Genomic DNA, 22,044 nt, shown 5'->3' with positions numbered 1-22,044 from the left:
TGGACCTCTCCTCACACCTTCCAGTCTGCGATACTCTCTCAATGCAGTGCTGTAACTGCTACTGTTCACATTAAACAGTTTCACTAACAGTGCATGGTATCTCTTCTCAATACCTATTTTGTTCACCGACACTGTTGCTTGTCAAATGACAGCGTAGCTGCCATACCATCACACAAACAGTGTACTATGCCAGATTTGCATTTGACAGTCACAATTAGAACAATTTTTTTTCCCAGCATAAATCAGTCCCACAGTAACATATCAGCATATCTACCAAGTTTCACTCCCATGCAATAATTACATCCCACACTTGACCTTCATGAGTAGCTGCACTTTAATTCTAACCACCCACTACTTGGAGTTCTCTGTTCATAAATGCTTAAAGTAACTTTTGGGTCCAGCACTAGGCTTACATAGATCAACAGTAATTCATTTTCCTATCCTGCAGTGTTCGAAGCTAGCCTTGAAGATGCATGGAATATCATACAGTTGCGATCGCAGTACAAACACCATTCAATAACTCACACTTACTTCAGAAAGAAGAAAGATATTAGTATCACACTCAATTCAGAAACTCTTACACTAGCAACTATATTTCACTCACAGCAATGCATGGTCTAAAATATTGTGAATGGTAAGCTATGGTCTATCACACTTTTTTAAATACATTTCCAAATCAAGTGCACATTGTCCACAAGTAGCATAATTTTGCAAATGTATTTAGTTCATTATGAAGCTAAGGTATAACACTAGCATAAGTTTTTTTAAAAATCAGATTTATTAACCATATACTTTCTTCAGAGTAAGTTGAGAATTATTGTGGAATTAATCACGCTAAATGAGAAGTAGCCCTTTTCTTCCAAAGGGAAAGTATAACATTACAGAAATATGTCCAGAAGCAGGTTTGTCATAGTGTCATATACTGGGAACTAATAACTGTACGAGTACCAAACTTGGTAGCATTAATGTCCAGAGTATGGGGTGCAGGAGTTCCATGCGCCACAGTGACACTGTCCAGTTCCAACTATGGCCATCAAGTGCCCTGATCAGTCATCGTTATTCATAGTCTCACACACGTGACCAGTCGCAGTGTTCTTGTTGACATGTCAACACGAACTTGGACAAAAGACTCAGGGCATTATTAGTGAAGCTCTATTATCAAAACAACAGCATTGCTGCAGCTGAATATCACCAGCTGGAAGGGTTACCGAAGGGTCCTTTTTCTCCACCTTCTGCATGGAGCATAACAAAGTAGTTCGAATGAATTGAAGAACTGAGTGTCACTCCAGGAAGACGCTAACAACCACTAGCACCATAGATGGTTGACGAAATCGCTGTTGCTATGGCAGACAACAATATATACAATTTCCAATCATCAGGCAGTGCGCATACCGTGTCATGACAGTTTAACATCCTCGAACACTGTACGGAAGGTGCTTCGAACCATTCTCAGATGGTATCCATGCGAGATCCATAACATACAGCAGTTTGCACCACAGGACACATAATGATGTGTTAAGTTCGCTCTCCACTTTCTCGTAAGGATTGAAGTTGATGAGGGCTGGCTCTGGACCATCCTATGGACAGACAAAGCTCATTTTTCTCCGACAGGTAAACACACAAAATTGCTAAGTTTAGGGATCTTCACCTACAGTCACTGTGCATAAAGCTCCTCTATACGATGAATGTGTCACCGTATGGTATGGATTCGTGGCTATGTTTATCAGTGACCCTTTCTTTTTTGAACAGGTTAGATCTCAAGGACAAAAGACGTGCAGAGTGACTGGTCAGCGTCACTGCGATATGCTTCACCAGCCCCACCGCACATCACTCTTTAAGTTAACCTGCTTCTCTGAAACACATTTGGAAACAACTGCATTATCAGATGATCGTTTCCAAATGCTTGACTGGCATGATCACTTGATCTCTCTCCCTCTGAGTTCTGGTTGTGAGACTGCCTGAAGGACAGGGTTTACCACGGGAACATTCAGAGACGTGCTGATCTGATGCACAGCATATCAAGAAAGGTAGTCAGCATACCTATGAGCATGCTTCGTTCTGCTGTACAGAATGCAATCCTTCACATTCAGACTCTTCTGGACACTGATGGGAGACATATTGAGCCCCTTTTGTAGCAGTAATGGTAACGGTAAGTAATCCTATGATGTACCACAGAATCACATTAAAAGTGTTTCAACTGAACTGATTCTGCATTATTTCTCTCCTCCATGCCCCTGACATTAATGCCATCCAGTTTGGTCCTTGTACAGTAATTATTTTCCGTGTTATAGTGTGTTAAATAGGGACAGTTTAATTATAGCCACTCGTTACATTCAAATGTTTTCTTACCTCTAATATCAGTCATAAAAGTGATCAACACACAACCAGTTGTTTCAATATTTTTGACACATATATAGCAACTCCTTTTCTCATACTGACTTTGCATGGAGATAATGTTAGCCTGTAATCACTTCCATCTATACTATATCCTTGTGCGCGCATGGTGTTTAGACACGTATAGAATATACGGGGTGGCCCATTGATAGTGACCGGGCCAAATATCTCATGAAATAAGCATCAAACGAAAAAACTACAAAGAACAAAACTCATCTAGTTTGAAGGGGGAAACCAGATGGCGCTATGGTTGGCCCGCTAGATGGCGCTGCCATAGGGCAAACGGATATAAACTGTGTTTCTTTAAATAGGAACCCCCATTTTTATTACATATTCGTGTAGTACATAAAGAAATATGAATGTTTCAGTTGGACCTCTTTTTTTGCTTTGTGATAGATGGCGCTGTAATAGTCACAAACTTGTAACTAAGTGGTATCACGTATAAATCTGCCAGTGCGGACGGTATTTGCTTCGTGATACATTTACACATGTTAAAATGGACCTTTTACAAATTGTGGAAAAGGTCGATATCATGTTGATGTAAGGCTATTGTGATCAAAATGCCCAACGGGCCTGTGCTATGTATGCTGCTCAGTATCCTGGACGACATCATCCACGTGGCCGGATCATTCGCAGGATAGTTACGTTACTTAAGGAAACAGGAAGTGTTCAGTCACATGTGAAACGTCAACCATGACCTGCAATATATGATGATGCCCAAGTAGGTGTTTTAGCTGCTGTCGTGGCTAATCTGCACATATGTAGCAGACAAACTGCATGAGGATCGCGAATCTCAAAAACATCGGTGTTGAGAATGCTACAGCAACATATTGCACCCGTAACATATTTCTATGCACCAGGAATGGCATGGCGATGACTTTGAACGTCGTGTACAGTTCTGCCACTGGGCACAAGAGAAATTACGGGCCGATGACAGATTTTTTGCATGCATTCTATTTAGCGACAAAGCGTCATTCACCAACAGCGGTAATGTAAACCGGCATAATATGCACTATTGGGCAATGGAAAATCCACGATGGCTGCGACAAGTGGAACATCAGCAACCCTGGCGGGTTAATGTATGGTGCCGCATTATGGGAGGAAGGATAATTGGCCCCCATTTATCGATGGCAATCTAAATGGTGCAATGTGATTTCCTACATAATGTTCTACCGATGTTACTACAAGATGTTTCACTGCATTACAGAATGGTGATGTACTTCCAACATGATGGATGTCCAGCACATACCTCATGTGTGGTTGAAGCGGTATTGAATAGCGTATTTCATGACAGGTGGATTGGTCGTCGAAGCACCATACCATGGCCCGCACGTTCACTGGATCTGATGTCCCCAGATTTCTTTCTGTGGGGAAAGTTGAAGGATATTTGCTATTGTGATCCACTGACAACGCCTGACAAGATGCGTCAGCGCATTGTCAATGTATGTGCGAACATTACGGAAGGCGAACTACTCGCTGTTGAGAGAAATGTCGTTACACGTATTGCCAAATGCATTGAGGTTGACGGACATCATTTTGATCATTTATTGCATTAATGTGGTATTTACAGGTAATCACGCTGTAACAGCATGTGTTCTCAGAAATGATAAGTTCACAAAGGTACCGTCAAACGGGATGATTTGGAACACCGGGGCGAATTTGGACAGTATGGCTTATTTGCTCTTTGCCACTGCATAGAAACAAATATTTACTTATTTTAACGTATGTGCACCAGTTATTTTAAGTGCAAGATTGAATTTATCACTTTCCACAACTTTTATTTTGCATCAATTGTTTCCCCGAGGTGAATAATTGACGAACAGTCTCAGTGTTAAAAATCCATGCACTATCGTAAAGTGGAAACTTTCTATTGTTGCGCCAAGTGGGAAGTTCTTGTAACCGTAATTGTCAATGCGCTCAGTAGCTAACAGCTTTGAGACAATTTCTGTACAAGTTTGTCGAGTTTCTTGTTCAAGGTTATAAAATAACGACGATTTTTATAAAACTGTGTATTGTGTGGCGTGATTTCAGACAATGCCAAGAACATATAAGAGCAGGAGAGGTGCTACAGTACAGAGTAATTATGACCCGGAACTTTCAGATACAGCTGTTCATGATATTCAGAGTGGTAAATTATCATACAGGAAAGTGTGAGATTTGTATGGTATACCTAAATCAACCTTACAAAATAAAGTGCAGAAAGCACATTAAAAAAAAAATGGAGGACAGCCAGTGCTAAATAAAGAAGAAGAAGAAGAAGAAGAAGAAATGTTGAAGCAAGGTATTTTGAGGGCTGCACATTGGGGATTTCCCTTCAATACATTGGATATTAGATACTTAGTAAAGCCTACCTTGATAAATCTAGCTAAAAAGAGAAGAAATTTTGTAATAATTTGCCAGGAGAAGATTGGGTGCATTTATTCCTCAAACGACAGTCAGAAGATCTTTCCGTTCACTTGGGCAAAAATATTAAACGAGCTCTTGCAGAACTTATCTGTAATATATAAAATTCATTATATCATTCCGTATCATTTATTTGTAACAAAAGGCTACCTTAAAATGTGTAAAATGTCACCAAAATAAAATAAAAAGCATGTAGAATTAAAAAAAAAAAAAGGCAGTAACTGTCCGAATTCTCCCTCTATATACTGTAACTTCGGACAGAGATTTAAGGAACACGTGTCCGAAATCACTCCAATCCATGGGGCGACTTTGGACACTTTATTTAACTGCCACAGATAAATATACCTACACATACACTTTCTGGTTCTGGGATATTTTATTCGTTACACATATACCCTACCACTTCCATACCAATCTATTTAATCTAACAATATATATGAAAGTTGCAATCAAAATAACGACAATACCGTCCGAAATGATCCCGTTTGATGGTACATATACCACATTGGAACAACCGAAATAAAATGTTCAAACGTCCCTACGTTCTGTATTTTAATTTATAAAATCTACCTGTTACCAACTGTTTGTCTAAAATCGTGAGCCATACGTTTGTGACTATTACAGCACCATCTATCACAAAGTGAAAAAAGTGGTCCAACTAAAACATTCATATTTCTTTACGTACTACATGAATATGTAATAAGACATGGGGATTCCTATTTAAAAAAACACAGTTGATATCCGTTTGACCTATGGCATCGCCATCTAGAGTGCCAACCATAGCGCCATCTGGTTTCCCCGTTCAAGCTAGACAAGTTTCGTTCTTTGTAGTTTTCTCGTTTGATGCTTATTTTGTGAGATATTTGGCCCAGTCAAGATCAATGGACCACCCTGTATATCTTCTCTGAATTCTGTAAGTCATTCTAACATAAAGAAATACTTCTGCCATGTATTTCAGCCACCCAATGTGTATCAAACAAAGTATCTTTACTTTTCTGAATGTGGAATAATTTGGGGGCCTGTTCTTATTTCTTTTCTTTCACGACTGCATTTCTGTAATCTGTTTAACCTAAAATACATACCCCTCTGACTCCAGTAATCACAAGGATTTTGCTTTGTCGGCTTGTGGTATCCTTCTGACTCCCTGTAAGATCAGATAGTCCATCTACACCCCAACCCATCCCTCATACTTCCCCTCAATTCAGGAACAGGCCATCATTACTATATCCTCATTTCCCAATTTCTGCAACAGACATAGCACTTTGCTGCAGTCAAAAGCAACCCAACCCACTAAATTCTTTGTTTACATGGGTGACAGCTGTTACAGCACTGCAAAATCTATGCAAGTCCCATACATGTGTGTGCTGTTGCTGCTCCTTTTAGTTCCAGGCAATATTTACTGCTACAGCCTAAACCATTAGATTGGCTACTTTCCACTCCTTCTAACATGTGAAACTGATCTTTTTCATCAAAATCCTGCTACAGCCTAAACCATTAGATTGGCTACTTCCCATTCCTTCTAGCATGCGAAACTGATCGTTTTCATCAAAATCTTTGTACAAGGCCCTTATGATCTATTTAACTTGATTTCATGATACTTGGGACTTGACATCTTACATCTGAATTTTCTTTCAGCATCTGAACACCATCCCTCCAGTGACTGCTGCCTAGTAACTTACTTTGTACTCATTTTGCTTTCAACCTAAACTTAGGGTGGTGAGCACCAACCAGGAGTAAGAGAACTAAAATAGTAAGTTACTAAGAGAGAAGGAAATCAGCGACTTCCAGTCGATAGTACTGAAGTAAAGAAGTAAATTACTCAAGGAGTAAATTTTTCATTTGTTTCTGAAGTAAATTTATTTATTCCATTACTGGTGTAGAGCACCAGTGAAGAGTATGCTACTACGTTAGTAACTTAAGGAGGAAACAAGGCCAAAATTTACTCCTACAAATAGTACGAGTAAAGTCAGAGGGTAAGGCCCAATCTTTGAGATCTGTGGTTTAAGTGTCAAATTCTATGGATTACCTGGGCTACGAAGAATATATGGAGATGGAGGAAGAGGTGAACATCCCAAAAATGACGGTTGTAATGGAGAGAAGAAACACATTTGTGATGTATAGTAACAGTGATTTCAAAGAGCAGTTAGCGTTTTGTAAGGGATCTTTCGAGTTGCTGCTTCATATGCTGGCACCCTTACTACAGCATAATTCTGACAGGAACTGTGCTTTGTCTCCTAGGGTGCAACTTCTTTACGGACTGTGAATCTTCTGCACAGTTACTTATCAAATCGTAGCAGGAGATCTCACTAATATCCATCGTACTATTGCTAGAAGAACTTTCAGCAGTGCGATAAAACAGTTTAACTGCCTTAAAACCACCGTATGTGTTCATGCCACAGAGCCAAGAAAATATATCAAAGAACAAAAGGGAATTCTATTGAACTGGTGGATTCCCAAATGTCAAAGGGGCAATCAACTGTGTAAATATACCCATATCCTTCTGGAGCACAAGCAAAACTATACAGAAATCACAAGAATTTCTTTTTTATCAATACACAAATCATCTGTGACGCCAATATGGAGATGCTAAACGTGGTAATATGGTGGCCGGGTTCCATGCATGATGCATGCATTTGGGACAATAGTAGAGTGGCTGCAGAATTTGAAAATGGACAATATGATGGGTTGCTTGTTGGAGACAGTGGATATGCTCTCTCCAAATATCTTATGACACCTGTGTTCTGAGTCCACACAGGAGCCAAACAGTGCTACAATAGAGCCCATATTGCTACCAGATGTGTACTAGAGTGAGCACTTGATGTCTGGAAGAAACACTTCCAAATTCTCACTAAAACAATGTGATTTAAACCAAACAAGTGTTGCTGTGGTTGCTGCAGTTCTACACAACTTTGGAATATAAGTTAGAGATGTGTTTGACCCTGATGCTGTGGAGGTGAATGACATCGAACAATATGCATTTCAGCCAGAAGCAGCTACTGCAGGCCAAGCTGTCAAAACGTCTATTGTATTTAATTAAAGTTGTACAAAGTTTTCTAGTAAAATTAGATGTTAGTGTAAAGACTTTTCCCTCTTAAATGAATAAATAAGTCACCAGATTGTCACTGCTGCAGTGAAAAGTGATTCATTTGATTTATGTGTAATTTTATAGTTATGTTCTTTTTTTCCTTTCTTTTTTTCTTTTTGCTAGGGGATTACCATTCTCATTTTATTTCTTAATTAAGTATACAAAGTCATATAATGTTTTGATAATTTCTAAAAAGACTTCTTTTGTAATATTGCAAATTCAGATAAATATTAGAATGTGGTATTAACAAAACTTAGTACTGATGCTGAATTGATAAACTCAAATACAGGGTGACGCCAAAAAAAAAATATCCACAATCCAATAACACTACAAGTGATGAAGGAAAGAAATTTCATTCATAGTAATTGAAACCTTACAACTTTGCCATTTACAAAACATTGATGGCATTTATCATTTTTTAAAATTACATCCTTTTGATGGTGTCGTCCTGTAAGAATGCATTTGTGAAATCTGTTGTTGAGATTCCTCATTGACCGCTGCAACATCTCAGCTGAGATAGTGTGAATTGCATCCCGAATTCTCGGTTTTATCTCATCCAGGGTTCTTGGTCGAGTCATGTAGACTTTGCTCTTGAGGTAGCCCCACAAGAAAAAAAATGACAAATGTATAAATCTGGTGATCTAGGAGGCACAGGTAATGTTACCAAATAGTGAGATCACACACTTGCCAAACAATTCTCGCACATGTGCCATTGATTGCCTTGCAATGTGTGATGTCGCTCCATCGTGTTGTAACCAGGCTTCTTGAACGTTTGGAAAGTTGTTCAATACAGGTGTAACAAAAGTTCGTAACATCTCCGCGTAACAATCAGCATTGACAGTTATTGTGTTTCGTGTTCATTTGTGGAAAAATATGGTTCGATAATCCCATGTGATGAAACACCACACCATACTGTCAATTAGCACATAAAGGGTGCTCATAAAAGTCATTAGGATTCATGTCTGCCCAGTAACGGTAGTTCTGTTTATTCACATAACCTGTGAGATGAAAATGTGCCTCATCTGACATCCATATCTTGTTTAGAGATTCATCAACATTGTTCATTTTTGTCATTATTTGTTGCCAGAATCCTAATCGTGACCAGTAATCATTGTCCTTCAATTGTTGCACCATCTGTAGTTTGTACGGATGAAATTTCAAATCAAGATGAAGAATTCTGTGAACACTTTCCCAGGACATTCCAACCACTGCTGGTTGCTTATGAATTGAATGCCGTGGACTGCGTAAGACAGACTCGCATACAACATCAATGTTCGCTGGAGAACACTCTTCTTGGTCGTCCTGTTGGTTTCTTCTTGAGGGCAGAGCCAGTCTCTTCAAAGTTATTAATCCAACATTTTATCATGCATTTCAATGGAATGGCATCATGAGGTCCTAAATTATAAAAACATCAAAACTCCCTCTGCACTGCTACCAAACTATCACTGTTTTTATAAAACATTTTTATGGCTAACGCACACTGTTGTCTGTTCCACTGATCCACGATTACTGAAATGGTGGACTGTTTACTCGCTAACTGTCACGAATCCGCAGTGCTGCCCCCTGCCCATGGCCACCACTATTAATTTCAAACATTCCCATTATTCTGTGTTACCATGTATTATGCCACACAAGAAACAAGAACACATTAACCATTAGAAAAAAATATTACGGAAATATACATATGAATATTTTCTTATTCATTCACAAAAACCTGAATTTCTCAAGCACATTGGCTGAAGATCTGGAACCTGAAGTTTGCTCAATTACGTCTTGAACTTATTCATAATTTCCATTTTAACTTTATGATCTTCTTCCATGATTTCTCTTTGTCTTTCTATTAATAACATTTCTGCATTGTATTCCTCTCATATTAAACACATTTTTAAGGGATGAAGCTCATCTGCTTTTTTCAACAACTCTCAGTTCTTCACTACAACTGTATGTTCTCTTCCTCTTTTGCTGGGCGCATCTTCTGATAAGCTCCCACCAAAGAATGCAGGCCGATAAAGTTCCACCTTCAGCAGTTTCATTTCTACCTTCAGAGCAGTTATCATCATTGAAGTTGTTTGAAAGTATCACATTATCTTCTGATGTGTCATTGTCATTAACTTCAGATATCCCCCCGAAAATTTGTGGGAACATATCACAACCATTTGGCTTACATTGTTTATCTTTGTCTCACCTACTCCACCGCCATTTTGAAATTTTTCTCAATTATATTTCACTTTCATTTTCTTTGCTTTCACTTTCATGTCCTTCCAAATTACTTTAAGCTGCTCTTGTGATCTTTATGTAAGAGCTTCTGTGTTGTATTCAACATGTATTTTTTTCCCAAGCATACTTTTTCCTTTTTTAGCATGTTGACATCATGCTTTTTAGATTTATTTATGTACTTTTTCATTTCAGCAAAATGCTCTTTTTTGTTTTCTGGCAGGTTTTTTGGATGTTTCTTGGCTACCTCCATGTTGCTGCTAGCTCGTATCTCAAACCAGCACTTAAATTAACATGTGTTGCCAACCAACAATGGACATTGGTAGCTGTAGATGGCGGGGTTAACAATGGATTCATCCGTTAATAGCACATTTCTTTTTCATAATACACAGATCTTATCATTAATTAGTACAATAGCATTTAGATTTTCCAATTTCAATAATTCAATTTCATAATCCTTTTTAGTTTCTAAAATTATAGCAATGAACATAAATTACACAAAAGGTGATGCAATAATGAATAAAACTCTCTCAGTGTACATGCCGTGTCAATTCAGGATAAAACTCAAAGCTTTCGACCACTACCTCCATGGTCGTCATCATCAGGGCTAAAACTGACTGTCATAAACTAGCAAGGCTCCCACTTTTATATGCAAAGGATGGCTTCTGATTGGCTGGAATACGTCATAGCAACAGCGATATGGTGCGTAGTGAAGTGGTGCCCTCTACTTCCATAGATGTAGTTTCTATCACGCATTGCTTGCAGCACCATCCCTTGAATCAGGAGGTAAAGTGCAGGAAGTTTTCCTCTGCGATTTTCTTTATCCAGTGCACTCTTCCAGGTGTTGCTAAGTGCATAGCCATTCGACTGCTTCCTGGATCACAGAGTCCCAGTAATTCGATGCGTGGGCTATTACTCTCATTTCTTCAAATAAAATCTTATGCTTGTTAAGCAGGCTATGGTCAGCCACCGCTGATTTTTCCAAATACCTGTATTTCAGGTGGCACTGGTGCTCGATGCAACAGTTGCCCACGGTTCTTACAGGCTGGCCACGTAATTTTTGCTGCATTCGCAAGGAATACTATAAATTCCCGGCACCCTTAAGCTGAGACTATCTTTGACCGGTCTCAACACTTCCTTAATTTTCCTAGGTGGTCGGAAAACTGGTTTTATTCCTTGCCTCTTTAGGGCTCTGCCTATCTTGCTTGTTGTAGCACCGCAAAATGGAAGTTGCGCTATGTGTTGGTCCTCTTCTTGTTTATGGACGGCATCGTGTCTTACTTTCTTGGACATAACTGATTTAATTTCACTGGCAGAATGACCATTCCTCTTGAAAACAGTCGTCAAATGGTTAATCTCAGGACCGAGGTGGTCCTTGTCAGAAATAGTCCTGGCTCTGTGTACTAAAGTATTCAGCATAGCTCTCTTCTGAGACGGATGATGGAAGCTGTGGCTATGCAGATATAAGTCTGTATGCGTTGGCTTCCTGTACACAGAATGGCCCAGTCGTCCATCCGGTTTTTGCTCCACCAACACATCTAAAAAAGGTAACTTCCCTTCCTTCTCTACCTCCATTGTAAATTTTATGTTTGGATGTACACCATTCAAATGTTCGACGAACTGCTGCAGCGTGTCACTTCCATGTGGCCAGATTAAAAAAGTGTCGTCAACGCATCTGTAGAAGCGAGATGGATGGAGGTGAGCACTGCTCAATGCTCGTTCTTCAAAATCCTGCATGAAAAAATTCACTATTGCTGGTGATCTTGGCGAACCCATGGCTGTTCCATCCATCATTTCATAATAATTTCCCCTGTATAACAAGTAAGTGGTCATCAAGGTATGCCGGAACAACTTCAAAATTTCTGAGGAAAAATGAGCAGCCAACAGTTGTAATGTGTCATCCGCAGGTACTTTGGTGAACAGGGAAGCCACGTCGAGGCTGACCATGATATTATTTGGGCCTATCTTCATCCGTTTTATGATATCAACAAACTTTTTGAATTCTTAATATGATGTGGGCAGTGACCAACTATAGGCGCCAACAATTTAGTTAAGTGTTTTGCAAGCCTGTACGTAGGAGAGCCAATAGCACTAACAATCGGTCTCAATGGGACGTTCTCATAATGAACCTTTGGCAAACCATACAATCTTGGTGGCCTAAGTGCTCTCGGCCATAAGTTCTTCACCAGTTCATCAGAGGGGCCAGAGTTTTTTAGTAGCTGCCTTGTCTTCCTGCTGAGCGCTGATGTGGGATCCCATCTGAGAATCCGATATGTGCTATCCTCCAGTAACAATCCACCTTTATTGTGGTAATATGTAACATTGAGGATTACCATGGTGTTCCCCTTGTCAGCAGGCAGAACAAGTAGATCTTTGCAACAATATCAGTCCTTGTCTCTCCTCTCTGCTGATGTTTGACTTAGGCGGCTTGGATGTAGCTAAAATTCCACTAGTAGCAAGCCTTACGTCATCCGCTGCTTCTTGCGGAAGATGACGAACTGCTTGTTCCACTCCACTAATAATCTCAACCACAGGTAACTTACGTGGAGCTGGGGCAAAGTTCAGTCCTTTACTGATGCAATAATGTCTGCCGACAATCAATATTTTCTGAGAGGGAATGTGATACACGTGCCAGCAGTGTACAGAAATGGCTTACTTCTTTAGTAAAAAGGCATTACATCTTTAGTTACAACTAAAGAAGTAAATAGAAATTGAGCTCTCCAACAGTTACCGAAAGAGTATCTTACTAGAGAAGTAATTTACTAAAATAGTCCAAACTAAAGAAATAAGAGTTACTACAACAGTAATTTATACTAGTTTGTGCTCGCCACTCTTAATCTTTTTCCTATTAGTCCGTCACATCCTGCTTTGCTGTAGAGATATTTAATGTTTGTCATTTTCTATCTCATGTAACAAATCAAACAGACTTCTAATTAGAATTTCAATTAGGCTTTCAGTATTTTTCTCCTTTCAGTTTTTACTTGTTACCGTTTGTCAGTTTTCATCACCCCCTTATCTTCCATCCAATATAATTAAAAACGCAATTTTCAACTCTTTCTGGAGGATACAAACATTTATTCCTTATCTGTACCTTATTTCAACTTCATAATCTGCAGGTCCATGGGAGACCAGCATTAAGTCTTTATTAGCCTTCCCACTAGCCAAGTCACGTAATTTCTGCCACACAATTCTTGCATTCTTTCCATACTGACTAAGCTACGCAAAGTCACATTTATCACAAATTATGCTCATTTTACAATTACACACATTTCAACTGCAGTAAACAAAGAACTACTGAATATCTGCAAACTTCTCCTCTTTTGATAAGCTGGATGGCAAAAACAAGAAAGTGAACTGGTCAGCAGACAAAAATGAGAAAGTAAACACTACACGGATATTAATGTAAAAAATATTGTTACATTCCATCCTGCATTCTCCACTGTTAAATATTAATGTAAAGTAGGTTCCAGCTCAAATAAAATATGACATGAATAATAATTCATTACTACTGTTTCCCAAGAAAATATAAAACAGGCATTATCAGAAAAAATATGAGAACCATCACAATTAATGGAAATAAAATGGAGCATCCCGAACTGCCTCCAGTTGCTGATGACTTCACACTGAAGAGTGAGTCACTAAGGTACCATACACAATTCTGCCCATACCTGTATAGATATTTTCCAAGTTTTCTGAACTGTTTAAATTAAGAGACATTTGTCAAATTTGTTAACCAACAAATTACCTGACAATACTGCTTATGCTTCTCCAATAATGGTAAGAGCATATGGCGTGAATTGAAATTTCCCCTCGATCCTCGGCTAAAATCCAGCAATACTTTCACTTTTAAGTTCCCTGAAGAAGTCTCCAGATTCTTGGCAATTGCAGATACCTGTAATGAATCATAAGTTTGTTTAAGAAAGGGTTCCATTGGTAGACAACACAAAATTGTCAATTAGAAAATAACTGAATATTTTGATCCTACACAAATATTTTCTGGACAGAGATCAGATCAGAATACTTTCCATAAACCTGCGTTTACACTACGCTATTATTCACAACAATAGGCAGAAACTGCATTGTTGCTCTTTTATGGTATTCAGACAGACAGAGGGAGGGGGGAGAGTTAATAATCAGTTGCCATAGATCAACCAAAATTACCATTTTGATTAAATTATTTAGTTTTCCACATACCAGCTCTTTCTCCAGAGTCCCTGTGCCCAGGTATAAAGATGCAAGTGTGATTCTCCTCTTGGCTGCTTTGCTCCTCTCTAAGAGTGTTTCATAAAATTTACTTGGTTCTGTAATAACAGTGACCTACAAAATGAATTAAATTATGAAAGTTCATGTTGTTAATAACCAATTTCACAGCACAATTAAGTCTTTGTAACTATACATACAAAAAAATCCACAATTCATCAGTGGCAACACTCAAGCAGCACAAATGAACAAGTCATACACATTTATTATTCATAGCTGTGCTCCAGTTTTACATATCAATAAGAGTTGTCAAGACAGCTAATAACATGAACCTCATTCTCAATAATTACATTTGGTGCCATATTTTCTTGTTTTGCCCTAAAAATAAGTAAAGTCACTTCTTTATTACAATGAATCCTTTCCAAGGTTACCTTTCATCACATATATTCAATACATTCATTGGATGTCCTCCTCTAACCAGTGTAATTATTTCGATTACAACACAAAGTTACTCACTACAGAGGAGGTGCTGAGTGGGACAGGCACTAGACTGTTCAATACTAGCTTTCAGATATAGTCCTCCATCATATAAAGAAAAGGGCTATGTCTGAAAGCTATTATCTAAGTGCCTACTTTGAGATGTACCTGTCTGCTGCTTAAAACCATCTCTATGTGGTGTGTAGCATTTTGTTGTAATTCATATCGATTTTGTTATTGTTATTTCCCTTTGGATTTTCCACTGCTATAATTTAATGGCTTCATTAATGCTAAAACTTTCACTCAGGCAAATGCCAAGAAATTATTTTCTGTTTTTTTGCACCTCATGCTTTCCCTAATCTACTCGGACATATGGTTATTAATCTTCCACCCCCCCCCCCCCCCACACACACACGAACTCATTAATAGCATTTTATTAACGTTAACAAAAGGATTCTGAAAATTATATAATTTTATTTAGTCCGTCTCCTGTTCTCCAACGATGTATATGTCTACCCTGCTCAATGAATTTAAACTGATTTTCCTGTTGTAATAAGAAGTAATTATTCGTAATCATTGTGTTTTGTTGACATATGCACTCAGTTTTTCAATATCACTAGGATATCACCAACGTTTGGAAAAACACACAATCTCAGCAGTCTGAAGATATGTGAAAACATAGTAGAGTGAACATGGTTTTCTGAAATATATTTTCTGTTAATTATAATCATAAATTACCTTTCAAATCAGTTCCTTCAATCTTTGTCCAAACTGAACGAATCTGTTTTTCTTCACCCCAAATTTTATGCAAATTGTTGCTATGTACATCTCATGAGCCATGGTATATTTTTTTCCCAAGTGCATATTATTTTAAATTAGCATTATCTTCCTGTTAATACTCATGCGAATTGATAATACTACTCTTCTCTCATTTTTCAAGCAAAACATTCGGCGTACAAGCCTAAGTGCTATGAGACACTATACAGAAAATCTTTTGATTCTTAAGATAGGAGTGTTTTCTTAATATCTGGGCATTGATCAAATCAAATTACTTTTCAGAGAACTCAGTTTTCCATTATTTTTGAGAGGGAAAAAAATTGAATGGGTAAGGAGTTTTGTCCATTTTAAGTAGGATGATAAACATGAAGTTCTCAAAAAAACTATTGCTGAAGTGCCCTATGTATCTCTCTGCTAGAGACGCTACAGTTATGCAACACATTTTCCTGGTTTGCCAGATAAATTACAAAGACACAGCACTTCTTAAGCACAGTTGCTCTCTCTAAGGTTACACCAGAAAGGTACTTTTTAGTACAGTTCAAGACCTTTATTGATAATTTTCCTTACCAATCTAACCTAATTAAAATAAAGACTATGGATGCTAATGTGCAAGGATTATTTGGAGCACTTTATGCATGTTTCACGTCTTTTTATACCATTAGGTAAAACTGTTTAATTTGACCATCTTTTGGATTCCATGCTTAATTTTACAACTCTGCACAAGTGGTGGAGAGACCTGATTTACAGTTCAGTGCAACTATAACACATACCACCTGTAACAGGACCTCCTTGTAGTCAAACTGTAGTGTCACAAAATTGTTGAAACTGTCATCCATACTCCTATTGCTCATTCAGTCAAAGGTGATGTCAAATTTTGTCACATTATGTAATTCAGTGCCTCATTACGAATATAATACATATTCTGTAATAATGCACTACAATTTTAAAATATTTTTTGTAAAGGTTGACTGGGCTTTATTGTCTTTTTTCATGTGGAGTGAGCTAGTGCCACTGTTGACTGAAGTTCACCCACTACCATTTGTAAACTGGTCACTATTTCACCTGACAAAGATGACAAGAAGATGAACTTCAGGATGTTGCTTAGCTGATGTACTTTTTTATTTCTTAAGAACATTTTGCATTAAATTAATTGTTTCACTGAAAAATGTTTGAAGCCAAGATAATGTTCACACGTTAATTAGTTCTGCTGACCAGATGTAATACTGATGAAGAAAATATGTAAAATATAAGTAAGATGCTTCATGTTGGTAGTATTTTATGTAGGAAAAAAAAAAAGGTCAAATGTAATTTTTTCCAAGTAAGCTGCCATTTTTTTCCTACAATCACTGAACCTATAATTTTAAGAAAATATTGGGAAAGAAACAGTTTAAAACCTAACTTCTGGTTAATGACTGGTACTTGTGAATCATTTACAGAATTCTACGCACATTGAAATAGTCTCTGATTTTTGCATTCAGTATGTAGTCTAGCTGCGAGATTCCTTCCAGCACTGTAAGCAGTCACATTTTACCACAGAGCCCAACCTTATCCAAGGTGCTTTCAATGGTAAATGGGAAGATTTGCATGATCCAATGAAGTCAATGGCTATTGCAGCAAGTAGTGTAGCTAGCAGAAGGTTGTCCAAGCCAGACATGCCTTGACAAAGGAGTCAGACTAATTGCGGCTCACATCATAAGGCAGGAAGAGTTCAGTGGAACCAACGTCCCTGGAAGAGTAGACACCAAAAAGAAATTCTGTTGCCTCAGAGACAGTGGATTGGCAGCACCACAAGTGGCCTTATCTGGCACAACTTTCTATGGCCAGTAGACACTATGTACTGATGAGCTCCTAAACAGGAATAGCTGATGGACACTGCAGGAGAAATAAGGACAAGAGATTTGGTACTGTGGAATATCATAAAATGATGATGAAGTTCGCTCAGGAACTTCATGTGGCAAGTTAGAATGTAATGTACACTCTCTCAGGTCAGAAGATAATAATGGTTGGTTGGAATCAGTCATTGGAAAAAATAATGTTATGTTATATTCAATGACTAAATAAAATAGTTCTTAAATGAGCTGCTTTAAATCACTGATTCGATCACTGGCATAACGTCTGCTTTTTCATATTCTTTATAGCTTTTACTTACATATGAAATTATTGTTTATACATACAGTTGAGTATAAAACTGAAATTCTTTATAATAGAACAGTCCTACATGACACTTTTTTCTATGCATAATGAGATAGCTTTATCATACGATCACATGACATGTCTAATAATAGCTTCATCTGTAGATTCATAAATCCTATCACAGGAGAACCTTCAGGGATGTAGGGATGTTATACGAGTCGAGTTATACACCAACAAAGGCACATAATGCACAGAAACTTAACAAAACAGTACTATACTGTTCAGCAACAATATGAAAAGGATAGGTTGGTACTCACCATATAGAGAAGATGTTGAGTTGCAGACAGGTACAGTGAGAAAGATCGTTAACACATTTAAGCTTTTGGTCAAAGCCCGCCTTCCAAAGTAGAAAACACACACACACACACACACACACACACACACACACACACACACACAAACACACTCACACAAGCATAATTCTCACACACGTGGCCACTGTCTGCAGGCGCAGGGGCCCGACTGCAACTATGACATGCAGCAATCTGCTGGTGTGGGTCATGTGGGTAAGGAGGAGGCATGGGTCAGAGAGGGGGAGCAAGGGCGGGGTAGAGGTGGGCGGAAGATGCTACGCTGCCTGTGGAAGCATACAGGGACGTTGTGGGAACAGGGCTGGAGTGGAGAAGGGGGGGGGGGGGGGAGCAGGAAATGGAGAGGGGAGAGGAGAGAAGTGGGAAAAGACTAGTAGGTGCACTGGCAGGGTGAAGATGTATGTGGTGTTGAAGTAGGAGCTGCGTAGGTGGAGCAGCAGTCTTTTCTCCTTCTCTGCTTGTCTCCTCTCCTATCTTCCACCACCCTTCCACTCAGCATGGCCTTCCAACCCTGCACCTTTCACCCCCAACCTGTCCCCACCACATCCCTGCACACTCCCACAGGATATTCCTCCAAGTCTACCCTCCCCTTCTCCACCCCAAGTTGCCTTCTTACCTCTGCCATCCACCCCAACAGACGCAGTCGCACACGGAACCCATAGCCCAGAGACAGTGGCCACATGCCAGAGTTAGTAGCAATCTATTCTTAGCATATTACTGTTAATCTATAATAGACTTTCTACTGTTTGTTTTTACTATACTGTTAAATACTATTTGTCCTTAAACTGTTAAATATAACCTAGTAAATTAGAAGAACAGCTGATAATTTGAAAAACAGCTGCATTCTCATGTATGCTAAATGGCTGCTGTTTATATTCTATCGGACACACAATACCTGCTTAATTATATTAGCATTTTCCAAAGAAAATGAATCCTATATTACCCACATCTGCAGCAACACCAGGCCTGCTATCAATACACTACTACTTGTCACGTAGCTTACATGTATGTTCAATACTTGAATACAGGTATTCAGTTTGTCATGGCAGTAGGTAGTGAGATGCATTTTAATCTTCTTTGAAATGGTCAGAATTCCGAATCAGAGCTCTATGTTAGATTGGATCTTATTGAACATATTTGCACTAGAGTACAGGGCGGCACCCAAAATTTATGAGAAAATTCCTGTATGAATCAAAAAATTTACTTTGCATAACAGTCTTCATTGTCACCTCCAAAGTAGCTTCCCGCATGAGCATGCAATACTTTCAGCAATTTTCCCATTGCCGGAAGGAGTGCTGGAAGTCTGATGGTTGAATTGTGTTCAAAATTAATTGTGATTCTGCTTGATTCTCATCTATGGGATCAAGGGACGATCATTTGAACTTTAATTTTGGAGAGAACGAAATTTCAAGGGGCTAGATCAGATGTGTAGGGTGGTAGGGAACAGATATCATGTTGTTCTTGGCAGCTATTGCATAAAAAAACAAGGTATGTGCATATGCATTGTCATGATGCAGCAATCAATTTTTGTTTTCTAATCTCTCAGGCTGTTTGAGTCTAACATCTTCTCTCAACTTCCCCAAAACATAACAGAACTTACCTGTGACTGACAATATGGAACAAATTTTTTATGGGTGGTTGACTTGATGCTGCTGCACACATGGTAAGCATTTTCGTTCAGTGGTGAGGATGGTGTCTTCCACTGCAAAGACTGCCATTTTGTTTATGATCATAACCATACACTCATGGTTTGACAGCTATGGCCCCAGAGAGGAACTTTGGGTCATCTCTAACTGTTGTTTGCAGTTCTGTGTGCACCAGATCCCAATGGTCTCCTCAGTTGGTGGTCAAGAGACAAAAAACACATGTCACTGCAATTCATCTCATATCCAATTCCTCAGCTACAATGTGTTGTAATGTCCTACATAAAATTCCAACAGTTTCCTCATGGAGTATAAGCCTTCTGTCCTTGTGGATCACTTCATGCACTTTCGCAATCGTTTCTGAAGTTGCACATGACAACGTTCAGCCTAAGTGTTTGTCATTGTTCATAGACTTCTGGTCATCTTTACATCACTGAAACCACTCAGATGCTCTTGTTTCACTCAAAGCTCACTCACCAACCTCCATGCATCCCTTAGCATCTGGTGAGCTTCAGCTGCAGTTTTGCTTAGCTTAAAACAAATCTTAATTTAAATCCTTTGTTACTTCAAACTGGTAATTTCAAAATGCATAGACAGAGAGGAAATAAATAACAATGTTGACACCAATGCATTCACAATGACATCACATGGCAGTCTGGCAATTTTAAGACACAACTAGAGGTGCCAAGCAGGGGACGCTTGTATTGCTGATTGATTTGTGTCTAATATGCAAATTTTAAGAAATTTGGGAAAGAGCACTGCCAATTATATTTCATCTGTGCTTCATTCTTGTAACTCCCACTTCCATAGTAATGACATCCAGTTGTATCTAAGTGTCAGCACTAAGAATATTACTGCTGCTGTACCAGGTATGAATTTTTGTTTTCTAATTTTTGTTCAGTGTCATGATGGGCACAAAACCTGAGTCTTAAGAGAAATCCTAAAAAGTCACAGGTCATATTGTATCATACCAAAAATTGATCAGTGGACTTTTTGTAGATTAGTTACTCCAACATTTCATAATGGCATCCAATTATCACTTCAGAAAACAGTATAACACCTTGGTATAATCTTGATAAGCATCTAAATTGGTAAGAATAAACAGTTGTAGCATGCTGGAATCTCTCTCCTGCCTACATGCAATCCAAAAATTTAGAAGCTGTTTCCATCTCAAATTAATGAAAAATTAGTGCACTCTTTAGTTTTGCCAAATCTCAACTACTCTGATGTAGTCAAACACAGTGCAAATAGTGAAAAGACCAGAAAACTCAAGCTAGCTATAAGTGCTTGGATAAGATATGTGCATGAAACATTCAACTGCTTGAACACAGCAGGTCCCCCTATGCTCAGTTAGACTGGACGAGATTAGACACTGACGTGATGTGGTTTCACATGTTCTGTTTAATTCTTCAGAGTCTTAGCACCGTTCGTTATGGTCTTCAGTCCGGACTGGTTTGATGCAGCTCTCCATGCTACTCTATCTTGTGCAAGCTGCTTCATCTCCCAGTACCTACTGCAACCTACATCCTTCTGAATCTGTTTAGTGTATTCATCTCTTGGTCTCTCTCTATGATTTTTACCCTCCACGCTGCCCTCCAATACTAAACTGGTGATCCCTTGATGCCTCAGAACATGTCCTACCAACCAATCCCTTCACTAGTCAAGTTGTGCCACAAATTTCTCTTCTCCCCAATTCCATTCAATTCCTCCTCATTAGTTATGTGATCTACCCATCTAACCTTCAGCATTCTTCTGTAGCACCACATTTCGAAAGCTTCTATTCCATGGGTTCCCAAACTGGGCGGCGCCCCCCCCCCCCCCCCCCCCTGGGGGGCGTGATGATGTTGCAAGGGGGGCGTGGGTGGAGTTAGCGGTATAAGCCCAATATTTCTTTTTAATATCGATATTTTAATAAAAATGAATGTGCAGGTATTAATGATAGATTATGGTGCTAAATGCAATTGTTTGGCGTCCCACTTCCCGCAATCCTATCTCAATAACCTATCCTAGAACACACAGCTTTTGAAGATCATGTTTAGAATGTCACGTTTAGGATGTCACACACAGAAACTCTCAAAATTATGAAGGCTATATGCGTTAATTCTAATATATCAGATTTGTAAACAACTTACTTCTGACAATTGGAAAACAGAAAATCCAGGTATTAACTACTCTGTTCATTTGTACACATGAACTGAACGTAATCATGTTACAACTTTTAGTCATAGTAGGCTATGTTCATCAGAATAATAATCAATTATACTGCGTAACTGCAAAAATGCCGTTTTATTACCCTGTCAGCCCGCAGATCCCCATGTGATGCGATGACAGTGACTTTAATAGACTG

The 22,044-nt window shown here is 38.7% G+C and overlaps 1 protein-coding gene across 3 annotated transcripts in view; it reads right to left on the bottom strand.

The window, feature by feature from the left end:
* LOC126237441 (CDP-diacylglycerol--glycerol-3-phosphate 3-phosphatidyltransferase, mitochondrial) overlaps positions 1-22,044 on the bottom strand; it is a 95,672-nt gene that overhangs the window by 52,989 nt on the left and 20,639 nt on the right. For all 3 annotated transcript variants that reach the window (XM_049947558.1, XM_049947559.1, XM_049947560.1), the window contains 2 exons: positions 14,291-14,413; positions 13,842-13,988 (listed from right to left, as the gene is read on the bottom strand). In XM_049947558.1, the coding sequence (XP_049803515.1) occupies positions 13,842-13,988; positions 14,291-14,413 (270 nt within the window). The remainder of the gene's footprint in view (positions 1-13,841; positions 13,989-14,290; positions 14,414-22,044) is intronic.

Source organism: Schistocerca nitens, chromosome 2 (genome assembly GCF_023898315.1).
Source record: "Schistocerca nitens isolate TAMUIC-IGC-003100 chromosome 2, iqSchNite1.1, whole genome shotgun sequence".
In the NCBI taxonomy this organism is placed as follows: Eukaryota; Metazoa; Arthropoda; class Insecta; order Orthoptera; family Acrididae; genus Schistocerca; species Schistocerca nitens.
Note: the sequence above shows the minus strand (reverse complement) of the source record. Positions and strands in the feature narration are given on the sequence as shown.